Source organism: Gadus macrocephalus, chromosome 3 (assembly GCF_031168955.1).
Source record: "Gadus macrocephalus chromosome 3, ASM3116895v1".
Lineage (NCBI taxonomy): Eukaryota > Metazoa > Chordata > Actinopteri > Gadiformes > Gadidae > Gadus > Gadus macrocephalus.
This window is the reverse complement of record NC_082384.1, coordinates 2,610,079-2,625,856: the sequence shown is the minus strand read 5'-3', so window position 1 is coordinate 2,625,856 and position 15,778 is coordinate 2,610,079. Positions and strand designations below refer to the sequence as shown.

At 45.0% G+C, this 15,778-nt stretch overlaps 1 protein-coding gene and 1 long non-coding RNA gene across 2 annotated transcripts in view; one reads left to right on the top strand and one right to left on the bottom strand.

Moving 5' to 3' along the window:
* The window catches only part of LOC132453342 (nucleosome-remodeling factor subunit BPTF-like), a 185,466-nt gene that overhangs the window by 156,868 nt on the left and 12,820 nt on the right, over positions 1-15,778 (top strand). The window contains exons 23-31 of the mRNA XM_060046187.1: positions 10,444-10,561; positions 10,697-10,881; positions 11,303-11,546; positions 11,633-11,901; positions 12,499-12,654; positions 13,197-13,279; positions 14,094-14,319; positions 14,993-15,351; positions 15,590-15,763. Coding sequence (XP_059902170.1) covers positions 10,444-10,561; positions 10,697-10,881; positions 11,303-11,546; positions 11,633-11,901; positions 12,499-12,654; positions 13,197-13,279; positions 14,094-14,319; positions 14,993-15,351; positions 15,590-15,763 — 1,814 coding nt within the window. The remainder of the gene's footprint in view (positions 1-10,443; positions 10,562-10,696; positions 10,882-11,302; positions 11,547-11,632; positions 11,902-12,498; positions 12,655-13,196; positions 13,280-14,093; positions 14,320-14,992; positions 15,352-15,589; positions 15,764-15,778) is intronic.
* LOC132453366 (uncharacterized) lies at positions 1,010-7,276 on the bottom strand. Its single transcript, XR_009524665.1, has 4 exons — positions 7,102-7,276; positions 3,484-3,594; positions 3,249-3,354; positions 1,010-1,543 (listed from the first exon to the last, which is right to left on the bottom strand). It is a non-coding gene; the product is annotated as an uncharacterized LOC132453366 (long non-coding RNA).

Here is a 15,778-nt window from a genome sequence, read left to right as displayed (position 1 = left end):
GAATGTCATATGGTCAGATGAAACCAAAATAGAACTTTTTGGTAAAAACTCAACTTGTCGTGTTTGGAGGAGAAAGAATGCTGAGTTGCATCCAAAGAACACCATACCTACAGTGAAGCATGGGGGTGGAAACATCATGCTTTGGGGCTGTTTTTCTGCCAAAGGACCAGGACGTCTGATCCGTGTGACGGAAAGAATGAATGGGGCCATGTATCGTGAGATTTTGAGTGAAAACCTCCTTCCATCAGCAAGGGCACTGAAGATGAAACGTGGCTGGGTCTTTCAGCATGACAATGACCCCAAACACACCGCCCGGGCAACGAAGGAGTGGCTTTGTAAGAAGCATTTCAAGGTCCTGGAGTGGCCTAGCCAGTCTCCAGATCTCAACCCCATAGAAAATCTTTGGAGGGAGTTGAAAGTCTGTGTTGCCCAGCGAAGGTCCAAAAACATCACTGCTCTAGAGGAGATCTGCATGGAGGAATGGGCCAAAATACCAGCAGCAGTGTGTGAAAACCTTGTAAAGACTTACAGAAAACGTTTGACCTCTGTCATTGCCAACAAAGGTCATGTAACAAAGTATTGAGATGACCTTTTGTTATTGACCAAATACTTATTTTCCACCATAATTTGCAAATAATTTCTTTAAAAATCAGACAATGTGATTTTCTAGATTATTTTTTTCATTTTGTCTCTCATAGCTGAGGTATACCTATGATAAAAATTACAGGCCTCTCTCATCTTTTTAAGTGGGAGAACTTGCACAATTGGTGGCTGACTAAATACTTTTTTGCCCCACTGTATATGACATATATATATATATTTATCTACACTTTTAAGCTATTTTTCACTCATCTGTGTGTGTGTATTTGTGCATATATACACATATCCAACAGAAAAATCACAATTCTCATGTTTTTTGTACATTATTTGCCTAACATAAATAGGAGTCCACACTCGCGTAGTCAAAATGACAAGCAGTTTATTGCTTGTCACACAAACAATACACCAAACTGAAAATGAAGCTTCTCTTCGGAGTGAAACAAGGCCAACCAACGAACTAGATTTCAAAGGGAAGCTACCTAAACCCTATGCCAAAGTAAATAATAAAAAAGACCATCACTAAAACTAACATCCTAAACTAACATAAAACATGAGAAAACAAGTCAAAAGAAAAGGCAGCTCACTCCTACTGCTTCCAGGTACTAACAGTGACTATATACAAATGTGGAAAAAAGGTGACAATTTAAAGTGACTATGTACAACAAAAGTGACTAGTGAAACAAACTAAGGTAATACTTAACATGCATATTCAATCGAAACTAACAAAGTACATGTCAACCTTGGATGCAGAAACAACGATAGAAACATTAACACAAACATCTTAAGGACGTATAACTATAAATATATTTACAACAATAACAGTGTCATGAGATTTTGCAAAGTATTCTCAAAAGTACATTTGAAAGTCCAAACGTCCTCTGGGCACAAACGGGTGTCTGCTCCTCTCGACGTGCAGGGGCTGGAGGACAGGCAAGAGGGACATCTGCAACAAGCAAAGATGTGCAGATATGGTGTCAAGAAGTTAACCCATTTAGGCCTAAAGCGCCTGGAAAAAATGCCTGTAAAACCTATAGGCGATTTCAGAAAAGCCCCCAAAACCTGAAGTTTTTCTAGAAATTCAGCAATTGTGTCAACGCCTACTAAATTACTGATTTCTCAGCCCCTGTAACAGATAGGAACACAATTCAAAAAGTATTTGAGAGCTGACACCTGTGGCTTACATGGGAAATTTGAGTTTTTATTTACAAATATTTACAATATTTACATACAGGTAGAAAAGTAAATAAAAAAGTAAAAAAATATGTAAAAGTGCAGGAACAGCACAAAACAGTAAAAAAAATAAAGTATAATAAAGTGAAATAAGTATATAAGAAAGTAATAAAGTATATAATAACAAACATGGGAAGGGGAACAGACTGGGACTAAAACTGTAAACAGTCTGCGTTTTAAATTACATGCACTTGTATGTGATGACTACTGAATAAAAGTATTATGCATAATACAAATACAATTGCATTCCATCCTAAGAAGTAGCGTAATTAAAAGATACAGGCTATAATTTGGGAATGTATAGTAGCCTAGGCATTATTGTTCTGGAGACCAAAGAAGCTCTATTCTTTGGAAGAGATGTATTGCTAGTCTGGAGATCGCACTTAGGTGTGACATTCCAGAGAAGCTTATCTGGTTTTACGGGTGCTTTACGCATCTCCGGGACAGTAATACATCTCTTACATATAAACTGTCGTAATTTCTTATTACAGCATCATCACAATCAATAAGTATTACTATTGTCCTTGCCTCCAGATGGCCGCAAATCTGTCCCGGGACATATTTCTGGCGAATTGCGTCCGAAAGAGATTCTTACTCTGTCGCCAGTAATCTCTTCGCACCGGCAACACAAGCAGCCCCATTCCCATAGCCCCATTCCATACTTCTTCTTCCTCGTCGTCATTCACGAACATGTGCCTTAACCATAATTCCCGGTCAATCGGTTCGTATTCGTCATCAAAGTACTCGGCCTCATCAACATCTTCGAAGCCGAGAAACTCCTCGAAATCGCTACCGTCAGAAAAGTCTTCAGTCTCAAATTCCGCCATACTTGCTTGAAGAAATTTCTGAACTAAACTCACGAGGAACAAGTTGACACCTATATGTGTCTATTATGATGCATTTCAGTGGCCCAGAGGCCGACACTTTGGGCAAAAACCCCCCTTATACAGAAAAACGACGCAAACGCTTTCCCGTCCTTAAAGGTAGAATGACGCAACAGCGCCCCCGGCTTTAAAGGTAGAACAGCGGCAATGCTTTCCCGGTTTAAATGGGTTAAGTTTGTAACTGACATGTCCATGGTAGTTGCTTCATTCACAATTAAAATGGCATAGGTTTTAATGATTTGCAAAAACGATAAAGATAAAATTCAGTGTTCAATTAAAAAAAAAAACAGTAAAATAAAAAATAAAATGAAAATATTGTCATTACAGGGCACAGAGAGGAGATTGAGTGGAAAATTGAGGGAAATGTAGTTTTTTTTTATGTGAGGTTTGAATACTTTTAACTGCACTGTATCTTATGGGTCCTTAAATCAGTTACATCACTCAATTAGTTTCAAGGGTCTTTTTGTAGACCTACATACATTTCAGTGACATAATTTAGTCTAGGATTTGTGTTTGTGTTAAATTTATGTTTACCTATTGCAATTGGCTGCAGAAGTGACTGCAGTATCCCGGATCTTCGGCTTGAGAATAGATTGCTTCTAGTACTCCCCTTTTTCCTGTCCCAACATATCCTGTAAAACTAAAAGGAAAGAAAAAAAACATACTGACAAGTGACCTCTACAGATGTGATCGATGCATAGTTATGACATCAATACTGTGTGTAATCACACAGATACCAACACTATCAAGTACTGTATAAGATGTATACCTGGTGTGCAGTTTTTATATAGTCGTCCACATCCTAGGCAGGTGTCAATGGTGTACATGGTGCAGAAAGCTTTTTTGTACATTGCAGAAAACCTACTCCATGTAGCAACACCTGTGTAGCAAAATTCAAAAGAGCACATTTCCATAGAGATAATGAAAACACCACAGTCAAGATTGTCATGGCAGTCCTTTAAAGGGGACTTATTATACCACCAGGTGTGAGTGTGATTAGCCTTACAAGCCGTTTCGAAAATCTGCCTAATATGACATCACTAGTGGGTGTGTCCACCTAGATCTGTGCTGGAGAGATCTATCTACCAGCCTACCCAGTGGACTGAAGTAAACATTGCTCATCTATCCAGCACAGATCTAGGTGGACACACCCACTAGTGATGTCATATTAGGCAGATTTTCGAAACGGCTTGTAAGGCTAATCACACTCACACCTGGTGGTATAATAAGTCCCCTTTAAGGCATTACAGACTTGCTCCTGGTTACACACCACCAAGCGAAGTTTTCCCTGGAAGCTGTAATACAACTGCTCGTCTGATGCAGCAGGAAAATACAACATTCATTTAGTGTTTATTAGGGGTGTAAATCTCTGGTTTCATCACGATACGATATTATATCGATTCATTGGACAACGATACGATATTTGCAGATATCAAAAGTCTGCCGCGATACGATTTTGATTCAGGGGCATGAGATCGATATGAGACGACAGGGGCGTAGCCAATACTTCAAAAGTGAGGGGGACAAATTGTTCAGAGGTCTATTGAGTGATTTATCATCCTCTCGCATTCAGTTGCACCTCTCCTTAGTGGCTACATAACCACAAACAGCACATCACCAGGGGACCGACTTTAGTTCTTTAAAATGATATACTTTCAAAATCTAAAGCTGCCAAACTCTGGTTGTGTTGACACAGAATGACCCTCGAGCATCTACAGGGTAAGTAGCCAGATAATTAAGTGCCAAATGACAACACTGAACACGAAAAGTTCTGTAAAACACCATTCCTGTTTCAAATTATCAGCCCCAAAATGGAATGGAAGTGACAAGGTAACAGGGTAATAAGCCACATAATTAAATTTAATGGCAAGAATTGACAAGTGAAGGTGACGACAATAAACATATTGACATGAAGATGTAGCTATTTTACATTTGCCGTCGTCATCTATGACAAAACATGTGTGCGAAATTAATCAAGACTAAGACCAGTGGCGCCTGGTGATCAAAAATGTTGGTGGGGCACAGTAATTGACAGGGGGTCTGGGGTTCCCCCCCCTAAAATGTTTTAACTACATTCTGATGCATTTTGGGGATGGCCACTACCTATTTACCTACTATTCATTCCGATTAATAGCCTACATCGTGACTTGCAGGGCCTGGACAGGCTTACACTGCATATACAGACCGACTTTATGGCCATTTCACCAGCCATTGCTATATTACCCATTGTTGTTATTCTGATATTGAGACAAATCATGATCACTGTCCTATACTATAGTGTCCATTTTTGGTGAGTCTCAATGTCTACTTCAAATGCAGTTAGAAATATGGGACAGTTGCTTCATTTTGTTTATATGCTACAGGCCGAAAGACTAAATTAATATGTAACTTACTTGCTCCACTGACTAAGACAAATGGTATGACCTATACCATGCTTTCTTTAAAACACAAAGCAGTAGTCAAATAATAGCTGGAAATAATTAATAAACAAAAAGTCTCTTTGAAATTAAATATAAACTACATATTTAAACAGCCATGTCAGTATTTACCTTTTGAACTAAGGGAATCAAAGGCTACAGGCTCTCCTGATTAACTATATTACAAAATAATATTTTCAGTTCTAGATTTCTTTTAGACCCAAGTAGAAACAATAATATAATAAAAATGAAATAATGGTTATATTAACTAAAAAGTAATAAAGTTTCGATGTTGATTATCCTCTACAGTTAAATAACTGTGATGTTAATATTTGTGGCCCTTCTTTGGACCTTGGGTGACGTCTGGCCACATTTGTTATTCATTTATTAGACTAGATGTGTATTCGAACTTAGCATGGACTGCAAGGTGCATTCCATTTTCCATGAAAGCAATACTGGGTGCCCCCAGACATGGTGTAATCACATGTCAGTCATGGTCTAGTCCAGGGCTCTACAGTGCGCCCATTTCACTCGCATTTGCGAGCGAATATTTCGGCGTGCGAGAAAAACCAAACAGGAGCACGCGTGCGAGTGACTTCTCCACAGCGCACTATACTGTGCGTTCACACCAAACACGAAGGGACGAAACGATTCCATACAAAGCAACGATTCCATTTGCAGCGCGACACTTTTGCCCGGCACGGGCGAGCGCGTTCACGTGGATTTCAGGTGGATTTGCAGCACGCCACTTTTGCTCGAGTTGAAATATTTAAACTTTGCCGCGACATTCGCGTGATGACAGCCAATCAGCGTTCAACAGCGTGGCCACTGAGTGACGTGCGTAACGTAACAGCCAATCAGTTTTCAACCGGCCAACCGTTCCCTGCAGTGCAGTCCGGGGTGAACCACAGAATGGAGGAGAAAGTGATTGTTGCCGTTTGCGACTCCCCGAGCTCTATATAGAATAGTATATAATATAATTGTATTGTATTGTATACATAATTTCACGGCCAAAAGCTCTGTGCGCCTCCGGGTGGCCGTAGCGCGGGAGGCCCTACGGGAGGGTTTAGCGGGGTTTGTTTACCTATGTTGCTATGGTTACCAGTCTTGTGTGTTCCACGGTTTATTAGGTATCTAAATCGCTGTCTAATCAATACTTCATTCACTGCCTCTTCCGTGGTCATTACAATATTATGAATAGACTGCGTGGAGAAAGTTAATGCTGTTACTGTAGTCTATAAAGTCTCCAAATTCAACCCCCGACTGGTTGAAGGATTTCGGGTGGCTAGTTTATGATGCTAAGAACATGAAAATGTTCTGTACATTTTGTAAGGAAGCCCCATTGGCAATGGCAAGATCCTCTCTGTTTATAACGGGGAACCCTAATCTGAAACGCGATGCTGTGGTGAAACACATCGAGTCCACTAGGCATTCTCGCTGTCCCGATTTCTATATAAATCGCACCCAGCCCAATAACCCTGGTACGGTGGAAGCCGAAATTGGTGCTGTTTTGTGTAGCATAAATGTAATTTTTTGCTTTAGTAAGTTGTTGCTGTTGGTGTGTGCAATTTCTGCACGCTAATAAATGTTCTAAACAAAAACCTATTGTGCCCCCATTTTTTTCCCTGTGCTCCTAAATTTTTTAACTTAGGGGCACGAGTGCTCCTGAAAAAAAAAGTTAGTGTAGAGCCCTGGTCTAGTCACAAATATGTGCAAAACATACTGTGAGCACAAGTTCTCACGGTTGTTGTGCTTACTTTAGAATAATATAAATAAAAAAGTATTTTGCAGTAAAACAACTCGTAAGAGTATAATTTATCCAAAAAGTTACTCAAGGAAATGTAACAGAGTAATTGTCACTCTAGTCTGCACCTTTAACAATTGTTAACTAGCTTAACTTGATATATTGACATCTATTAGTCCGTCATCATTTAGTTAAACAACATGCAACAGCATTATTCTTAACTTACACGGTTTGTTTGGAGAAAACTAGGTACAGTTTTTTGCCTCTTGGCTGCTGGTTTGCTGAACATGCTTGAAACGGATCTGAATCAACGTCTCTGTGATTGAAATTACAACACGACAGCGGTGTTTGGCACCTGGCTCCGCCTGCTCATGGTGCGTTCTAAGGCGGCTCGGAAAAAGGTGTTTCCTAGTGTAAAAAATAAATATAATGGCTGTAAAAAAGTGCGGGGGAGAGAGGGCACTTATGCGGGAAGTGCAGGGGACATGTCCCCCGCGTAGCCCGCGTCCGCTACGCCCATGTGAGACGATACCCATTTAACACAACCTCTTACATTCGCATCAACTCACATCAACTTTATTATTATTTCATAATTTTATTTCTTTGCTCTTCCGGATATTTAAAACAAAAACAATCCATTTTAATTACAAATAATAAAGTGTCACATAATTGCATTTAAGTGCATAAGGTTTTTTATGGCTTAAATTAAAGAGCCTGTAATGATCTTTCATTTTGAACATAGACCATTCCCAACCTATCTGTGTGGATAGTTTTCTTCTAAAAACAAAACATCCCTCGGAATCATCTTGGCAGTTAAGATAAGCCGTCCGTGTTGCCAGATTGGGCACCTTTTTCAGCCCGATTTGGCTACTTTTAATCACATTAGGCTGGAAAAACGGGACATATGCCCAATGGCAACACAAACCGAAACTAGACAAATACTCGCGCTCACACATTTGCTCGCTGTTGCCTCGTTTAACCGGTGAACGGATACGAGCGGCTTGGCGCTTTCCGCAGAAATAGTTTCACAAACACCCGCGAAAGGAGATATATAATAATAAAAGCGTGTAATACAGCGATATGCATCGATGTTTGGGCGTTGCATCGATGCAGTTTGATCGTTTGCCAATCAATCGATGTATCGATCTACATTGATGTATCGTTAAACCCCTAGTGTTTATGTATGTATAATAACTGGGAAGGTTATAATATGACTAAAAGCAGCACCAGAAAGTCCAAAAGGCCTTGAAATGTTTCAAATATGGATTGAATTGAACAGCTAATATTACTAATAGTACTTGGAAGGAAAAAAGTAAAGAAGAGGGCTATGATAAGACACCTCAGACAATACGCAACAGACAATATTTTCTATGACGTTCAAATCTAGGCTAAAAATCTACTTATTTAGGATGGCTTTTAATACCCAGTAGTATGATAATACTTTTATTTACTTACATGCTACATTTATTTTGAAGTAATGTTGGAAGGTAAAGTTAATTCACACTGTGTGACTTGCCTTTTATTGTGTATCTTATTGATGCCTTGATTGCCTTCCGAATCGCTGCCTTTCTGCTCTCTGGTTTGGGGATAGTGTTGGTCAAGGTGTGGTAAACATTATTTTGTAGGAAATGCTTAATTTCTTCATAAAAGCTCTCCATAGCTGCTGCCATCTACGGAAAAAAAACGTGGTTGCTATGACTACAGCCAGAGCTACAGCGTAAAACCAATCAACCGTCCGACGTACAGCCAATCACAATGTACGCCCATTCAAGCTTACAGCCAATGATATTGTGTGACGTAATCAGCAAACGACGGACCCCGAGCCGATCTGGAAGCCGAGCCGATGTGGTACTGAGACCGGATGTTGACAGTAATGGTTGTGGAACTGTGCAGCGCCGTATGACGAATGTATTAAATATGCAAATTTGATCTGACCTGACTGGAAAGTGTTACCCGACACAGTGGCGGGTGAAGTGACACAATTCACCCTCCACCATACAAATCCACCCGCAAACTGCCTGTGGCGGGTGTTAATTTCCATCCCTGGTGTGTGTGTGTGTGTGTGCAGTCAGCCAGCACCCACCGTGGAGTGTGTGTGTGTGTGTGTGAAGTGAAGTGTTTTAATAATGGTTGGCTGCTTTTTTAGGCGCACACTACTGCCCATAAGGCCTTTCTATACTGCGGCTTGGCACGCCCGGCGATTTCACTGTCTTATCTCAAGTTTCCTGTGTAAAACCGAGGGGGTCAAATCCCCCGTTCGTCACGGCGCAGGCTTTCTTGGTTCACTGGAGAAGGCGGGGCTGCGCACGGAGTCTAGACCTCTTTAGAATAATTTGCATATTCCTGCATTGAAGAAGGCACACTGCCAAATATGCAGGAAAGGAGGGGCGCCTTTTTGCGTGGACGTGCAGTTGTCAGTGAACCAGGCTGACAACTGCACCACTTTTTCACTTTATCTTCATATTTAGGGTTAGGACTAAGTTATTGGGGGACGAGATCAGCAAATAAATTAATTCAAATACCAACGGGATGTCCCCCGCTCGGCTACATTATGACTTAACTTGTATATATTTTTTAATAATAGCAATTTTTTAGCAATAATCACAATCGAGTTTGCTGTTTATAACGTGATCAGGCATGACATTTACGTGATTAGGGCATACACTTGTTTATATGTATGTCTTTTAAGAGTTATCTAGTGCTTGGTAGGCATATGACTAAGCCAGCTGTCGGGCCTGTCGCAGTTCCAGATGCACTTTCATTAATCAATTCCTTAAACTAGCCTTTGATAATGTTCTGGCCCGCCACCTACTGGCTGGAAAAGAAATTAGCCCATAGCCAAACTTAGTTGCGGACCCCTGCTCTAGGTTCTATAGCATGTAACCACGTTGTCTGATTACAGTTTATTCATTTTTCACATTTACCAGCTCTCGTTTTGAACACAAAACGGACAATTTGACTTGAATTACTTAGCAGGTGTCCATATATCAGGGATTAATTGACACGGTATAATTAAGGGATATACATAGACATCCTATATAATTTATGTATGATATAGGATGTCTGTGTATACAAACGCTTAAAAAATAAATATATATATATGATGCTACAAGTTGATGTCAGCAGGATTATGCGGAAATCGGAAAGACGTTGTCAGTCCTGTCTGTTCAATGTTCGCTACGCCACAGCTGTTTCAAAAAGTGTGTATCCATATCCAATTTTGCGCATTTACTCTCTTTTGCATAAGTCAAAAACCACCTCAAGCGAGCGGAAAAACTTCTTTGCAAATTACAGGATTTTAATGTGTATTTTGGTGTTTCCATCACCGCCTACTGATTCGATACTTAAAAAAATCGCATAAAAGCCTGACTCCACATCTTTAACCATTGGTTAGTTCTCGCCCTACCTACCGGTTTGATGTGGCCTAGTGAAGAACTGCTGGGATAAACTCTGAGCTTATTGGGGACGGTTCTGGCAAAGTTGTATCCCGCATCTGTTTTGGATTTGGTAGTGGAAACTTAGTTTGCGCTTATGACAAATGGTTAATACTCTGATTAAATGGTCATAGCAGATGCTGCCTGCTGGAGGTCAGATCCGGCCAGGAATGACAGTGATCAGAACACCCGTCCAGCAGGCGGGAGCTCTCGGCAAGACCATCCTGCGAACCCCCCTTGTGGTTCAGCAAGGTAACCTCTCCCTCCTGTCCACCTGACTGCTCATTGTTCCTATGTCTATGCAGTGGGCGTATGGTTATCTGCTAGCAGTTTCTATACCAGTTTATCTGAAGGTCCTGCCAGTGACCCCAACGCCCCTCTCCCTAGGTCATAGCGGGCAGCAGGTTGTCACCCAGATCATCCGTGGCCAGGCTGTCACCACAACAGTAGCCAGCCCCGCCCCCACAGGCCAACGGCTAGCCGGCCCCCTGGGGCTCGGGCAGACCGCCATCCCGCGACCTCAACAGGGCCAGTTCAAACTGACCCTCACCCAGCTGTCCCAGCTAACCCAGGTTTGTGTCCTCCTTAATTAACCCAGGATAGTGTTCTTCTTAACTAACCCAGGACAGTGTTCTCCTTAACTAACCCAGCATAATGTTCTCCTTAACTAACCCAGGATAGTGTCTCTGAACTAACCCATGGTAGTGTCTCTAAACTATCCCAGGATAGCGTCTCTGAACTAACCCAGCATAATGTCTCTGAACTGACCCAGGAAAGTGTCTCTGAACTAACCCAGGATAGTGGTCTCCTTAGCTAACCCAGGATAGTGGTCTCCTTAGCTAACCCAGGATAGTGTTCTCCTTAACTAGCACAGGATAGTGTTCTCCTTAACTAGCACAGGATAGTGTCTCTGAACTAACACAGGATAGTGTTCTCCTTAACTAACCCAGGATATTGTCTCTGAGCAAGTCATTTCCATGCTCTCCTCTCCAGAAGCAGCAGGGGGTGGCGGGGGCAGAGCGTCCAGCGGTGGGGGGCATGTCCGCGGGCGTGGCCCAGCAGGGCCTGACGGTGATGGTGCAGGGCCAGGGCCAGACGGCGGGCCAGCTGCAGGTCATCCCCCAGGGGGTGACTGTGATCCCCGGGCCAGGTCAGCAGCTCATGCAGGCGGCCTTGCCCAACGGACAATTCCAGCGCTTCCTATTCACCCCGGTTGCATCCGCAGCCACGCCCACAGGTAGGAGGGATGGCGGGGATTTTTTGGGTCATGACAGGGACAACCATTTGTGTTTTCTTCGCTGAGGACTCTCTTCCCCTTATCAGCTACGGTAGTCTCAGGCCTGCTCCAGACCTCCACCAAGGCCCCAGCCCAGCCCGCTCAGCAGGCGGCCGCCCCCGTGCAGGCGGGGGCAACGCCCCAGGCCGCGCCTGGCACCCCCCCTCTGGTCACGCCACAGGGACAGCTGCCCCCCCAGACCCAGGCCCACATGCCCATCCAGTCCCCTACGCCCCTCCAGGTGAAGGCGCAGGCGGGCCGCGCCCCTCTGCAGCCGGCCCCCCAGGTGGTGGGTGTGCCCGGGCTGCAGCCCCAGGTATGCCCCTCCCACAGCCTCAAGTGTTGTGTTACCTTGTTGTATAAAACTGCACCTGCTTGGTGACCTTGCATCACCCAGCAGTGTTTGAGTCTTGGAATCAGTAGTGAGGCCTCAGAGAGAATAAGGGTGAAGGGTTGGTCATTAAACATGGAGGGAAACGGAATCGCCACTTGACAAAGACAGATTGGCAAATACACTAATTGCCTTTTATTCTCATAAATTATTAGATGTGTTGCTTTCCTCCTGTACTAGCCCATGCCACAGATTAGAATATCATTTTAGAACATCAAATGTGATTTTCCCCCCCACCTTGAATAGTTGGTTTTGGTTTGGTTGATGCTTCTCGAGTGTCTGAAAGCCCTCATAACATCTGTTAGCCCACAACGGTGACAGAATTCCAGTGGTTTTACATGGGCTTTACATTACATGGGTTTCCCACACAGCATGAAACACCTTCAACGTGGCCCTTTGGCTGAAACACGGCACGCTTCAAAACACCAAACCACCCTAATTAGTGGGCAACCCTTCCCAACAGCTAGTTGTTGGTTTGGTGACCTACCTGTATAGACTGTGTGTGTGTGTGTGTGTGTGTAGGTGGGCAACGTGGTGACCATCCAGACGGCCTCGGTGCAGGAGCAGCTCCAGAGGATTCAGCAGCTCAGGGAGCAACAGCAGCAGAAGAAGAAGCAGGCGGCCGAGGCCAAGCGGGAGCAGACCCCCCACACCGCCGGACACCTGCTGCAGAAACAGGTGCTGGGAGCAGGGGTGGTCTTGGGCCGGTCTAGTATTGTCCAGGGGGGTCTGGGTTGTCCGGTCTAGTGTTGTCTAGGGGGGTCTGGGGCCGGTCTAGTGTTGTCCAGGGGGGTCTGGGTAGCCTGGTCTAGTGTTGTCCAGGGGGATCTGGTGCCGGTTTAGTATTGTCCAGGGGGGTCTGGGTGGTCCGGTCTAGTGTTGTCTAGGGGGGTCTGGGGCCGGTCTAGTGTTGTCCAAGGGGTCTGGGTACCCTGGTCTAGTGTTGTCCAGGGGGATCTGGGGCCGGTCTAGTGTTGTCCAGGGGGGTCTGGGTAGCCTGGTCTAGTGTTGTCCAGGGGGATCTGGGTAGCCTGGTTTAGTGTTGTCCAGGTGGGTCTGGGTAGTCTAGTGTTGTCCAGGTGGGTCTGGGTAGTCTAGTGTTGTCCAGGGGGGTCTGGGTAGTCTAGTGTTGTTGAGGGGGGTCTGGGTGGGCCGGTCTATTGCACTGTTTCCACTCCTTCACAATTATCCATGATGGTGTGTGTGTGTGTGTGTTTTAGGTGGTGATGAAGCAGAATGCCGTCATCGAACATTTGAAGCAAAAGAAGACCATGACACCTGCTGAGAGGGAGGAAAACCAGAGGTCAACACACACAATCACACACCAGCACATACGAAAAACGCACATGCGAGCATACACACGGAAATGAGCAAAAGTGTGTGCATGCGTGCGTACGTGCGTGTGCGTGCACTTACAGACACAAGTCAGCGGTGTGTTTATGACTGTGACCCCTGGCTGGTCTGGTCCCTGTGACCCTGGCGTGACCACGACCTGGCTCTGGAGTTGAGTGTCTGAGCTGAGGCCGTTTACAGTCAGATCAAGCTGCACTGAAAACACCACACACACATACACGCACATACGCACACCACACACACACACGCACTTTACATCACGCACACACATTACATCCCAAACAGCTCCATGCAGAGTCACACATTTCCAGACCAGATGGACAGACTAAATCAATAGAGCAAGTAAGTTCTCTGCCCTTGTACATCTGACATCTTGGTTGTACATTTCATTTGCAGTTGGATTTCACGCGTGTACTGCGGTATCCTAACTTTACTGAGCGTGTGTGTGTGTGTGTGTGTATGCGTGCGCTCACATGTGCTTATCCTCCTATCAAAAACCCTCTTTTGATTGCTACTTGGAGTCAACATTTTCTCACAAAGTGTCTTGGGGAGACAGACCAGCGCCCAGCGAGACATGCCAGGAATTGGCTGGTTCCTGCTGATGGTGGGGGAACACATCTCGGCCCCCTGGCTGAAGGAGATGAGAGGAGGAAGAGGAACTCCTTCTGAGCGTCAGCAGTCCGTCTAAACCCCATTACGGTAAAAACGGGTCGGACTAGGATCATCACCCCCTCACGTGTGCTGTGATGTTGTCTGTTGTGCAGGATGATCACGTGCAACCAGGTAATGAAGTACATCCTGGACCGCATCGACCGCGACGAGAAGCAGACTGCCAAGAGGCGCCGGAAGGAGGAGGTGGTGGAGCAGAAGAGGAGGAACGCCAATGCCAGCAAGCTGTCCTCACTGTTGTACCGCCACAAGGAGAGCCTCAAGACGGAGATCCTGAAAAAGAGGGCGCTGCTGGACAAGGAGTTGCAGCTGCAGGCCCAGGTACAGCAGAATGTTGCTGCTTCCATCCCCGGGCACTACTTGCCCTGAGCCCGACTGGGTTCTCCCTTGAAAGTGAGGTTCTGATGTGGAGCTCTGTGGAGCCACAGGTTCAGAGTGCTGAAGGCCCTTCATTCGTCACCACTTCATTAGTCACCCTCGGCCTCTTGCTGAAGATTGATTCGTCCATCCATTAGTAGGGCGACGGAACCTTGAGCAAATCTAATCCCATCTAAATCACATACACAATGTCTGCTCAATGCTTCAGAAATGTAATTGGTTTATTCATTGGTTCACGGATATTTATAAAATAAAGCACATTCGAGTCCCCCATGTTTACTCTGGTGAGTAATCATGGGCTTCTTTTCATTTTTATTTGAAGCAATCAATGATCTTAAAAGAAATTATGTTAGATTGACTAAAAATAATGAGTTGCGGCCTTGCAACACATAAATTATATTATGCTATTTTATTGATCCTATTTGGAACAACAGTAGGAATAAACACAGAAACGGATCTATACATATGATATTAAGAACAGGAAGAATGTAATGTAAGAAAGAAAGCCTCTCTGAGGCTGAAAGCTTCAGAGAGAGCCGCTGGTTACCTGCCTCTCTGAGGCTGAGCTTTCAGCCTCAGAGAGCTGCACAGTGTTCACCTCCCTCCCCGCCTGTAGGAGGAGCTGAAGAGGGACCTGCTGCGGATGCGGCGGGAGAAGGAGAGAGCCCAGGCCGCCGCCCACAACACCCCACACCACCAACACGCCCCCTTCGGCAAGGGACACGCCCCCCCCGCCCAGCACCACCATCATCATCATCATCAACAGCAGCACCACCCTGCCTCCGCCTCTCCGCTCAGGGCCGGCCCAGTCCCCGCTGGCCACAAGAGGAAGAGGGAGGGCCCCGCGGGGCTGGGGGCTGCTACGGCCAGCGCCAAGGGAAAGAGGAAGAAGATGATCTCCACCACAAGCTCCAAGGAGAACCGCAAGGACATCAAGCTGTACTGCGTCTGCAAGACGCCCTACGACGAGTCCAAGTGAGCAGCTCTGTCCAAAACTGGAAAAGCAGGTTTACTCCTGTCAGGAGAGGACTTGAGCCCAGCTGCACAGCGAGGTTCAGTTGATTCCTCTCATGCAGATCTAGCGTGTTGTTCCATTTTGAGTTTGGTTATCATGGCTGTCAGGATCCAGCCTCCAGTGAACCCGAACTCTGGGTCACAACAGACATGTTACCTCCAGGTATTTGAGTAACACCCCCTGGGGTTCTGTCACCAGGTTCTACATCGGCTGCGACCTGTGCACCAACTGGTACCACGGCGAGTGTGTGGGCATCACGGAGAAGGAGGCCAAGAAGATGGACGACTACATCTGCGCCGAGTGCAAGAGGGCACAGGAGGGGAACACTGAGGAGCTTTACTGCATCTGCCAGACACCCTACGATGAGTCCCAGTACGTGGTCACAGC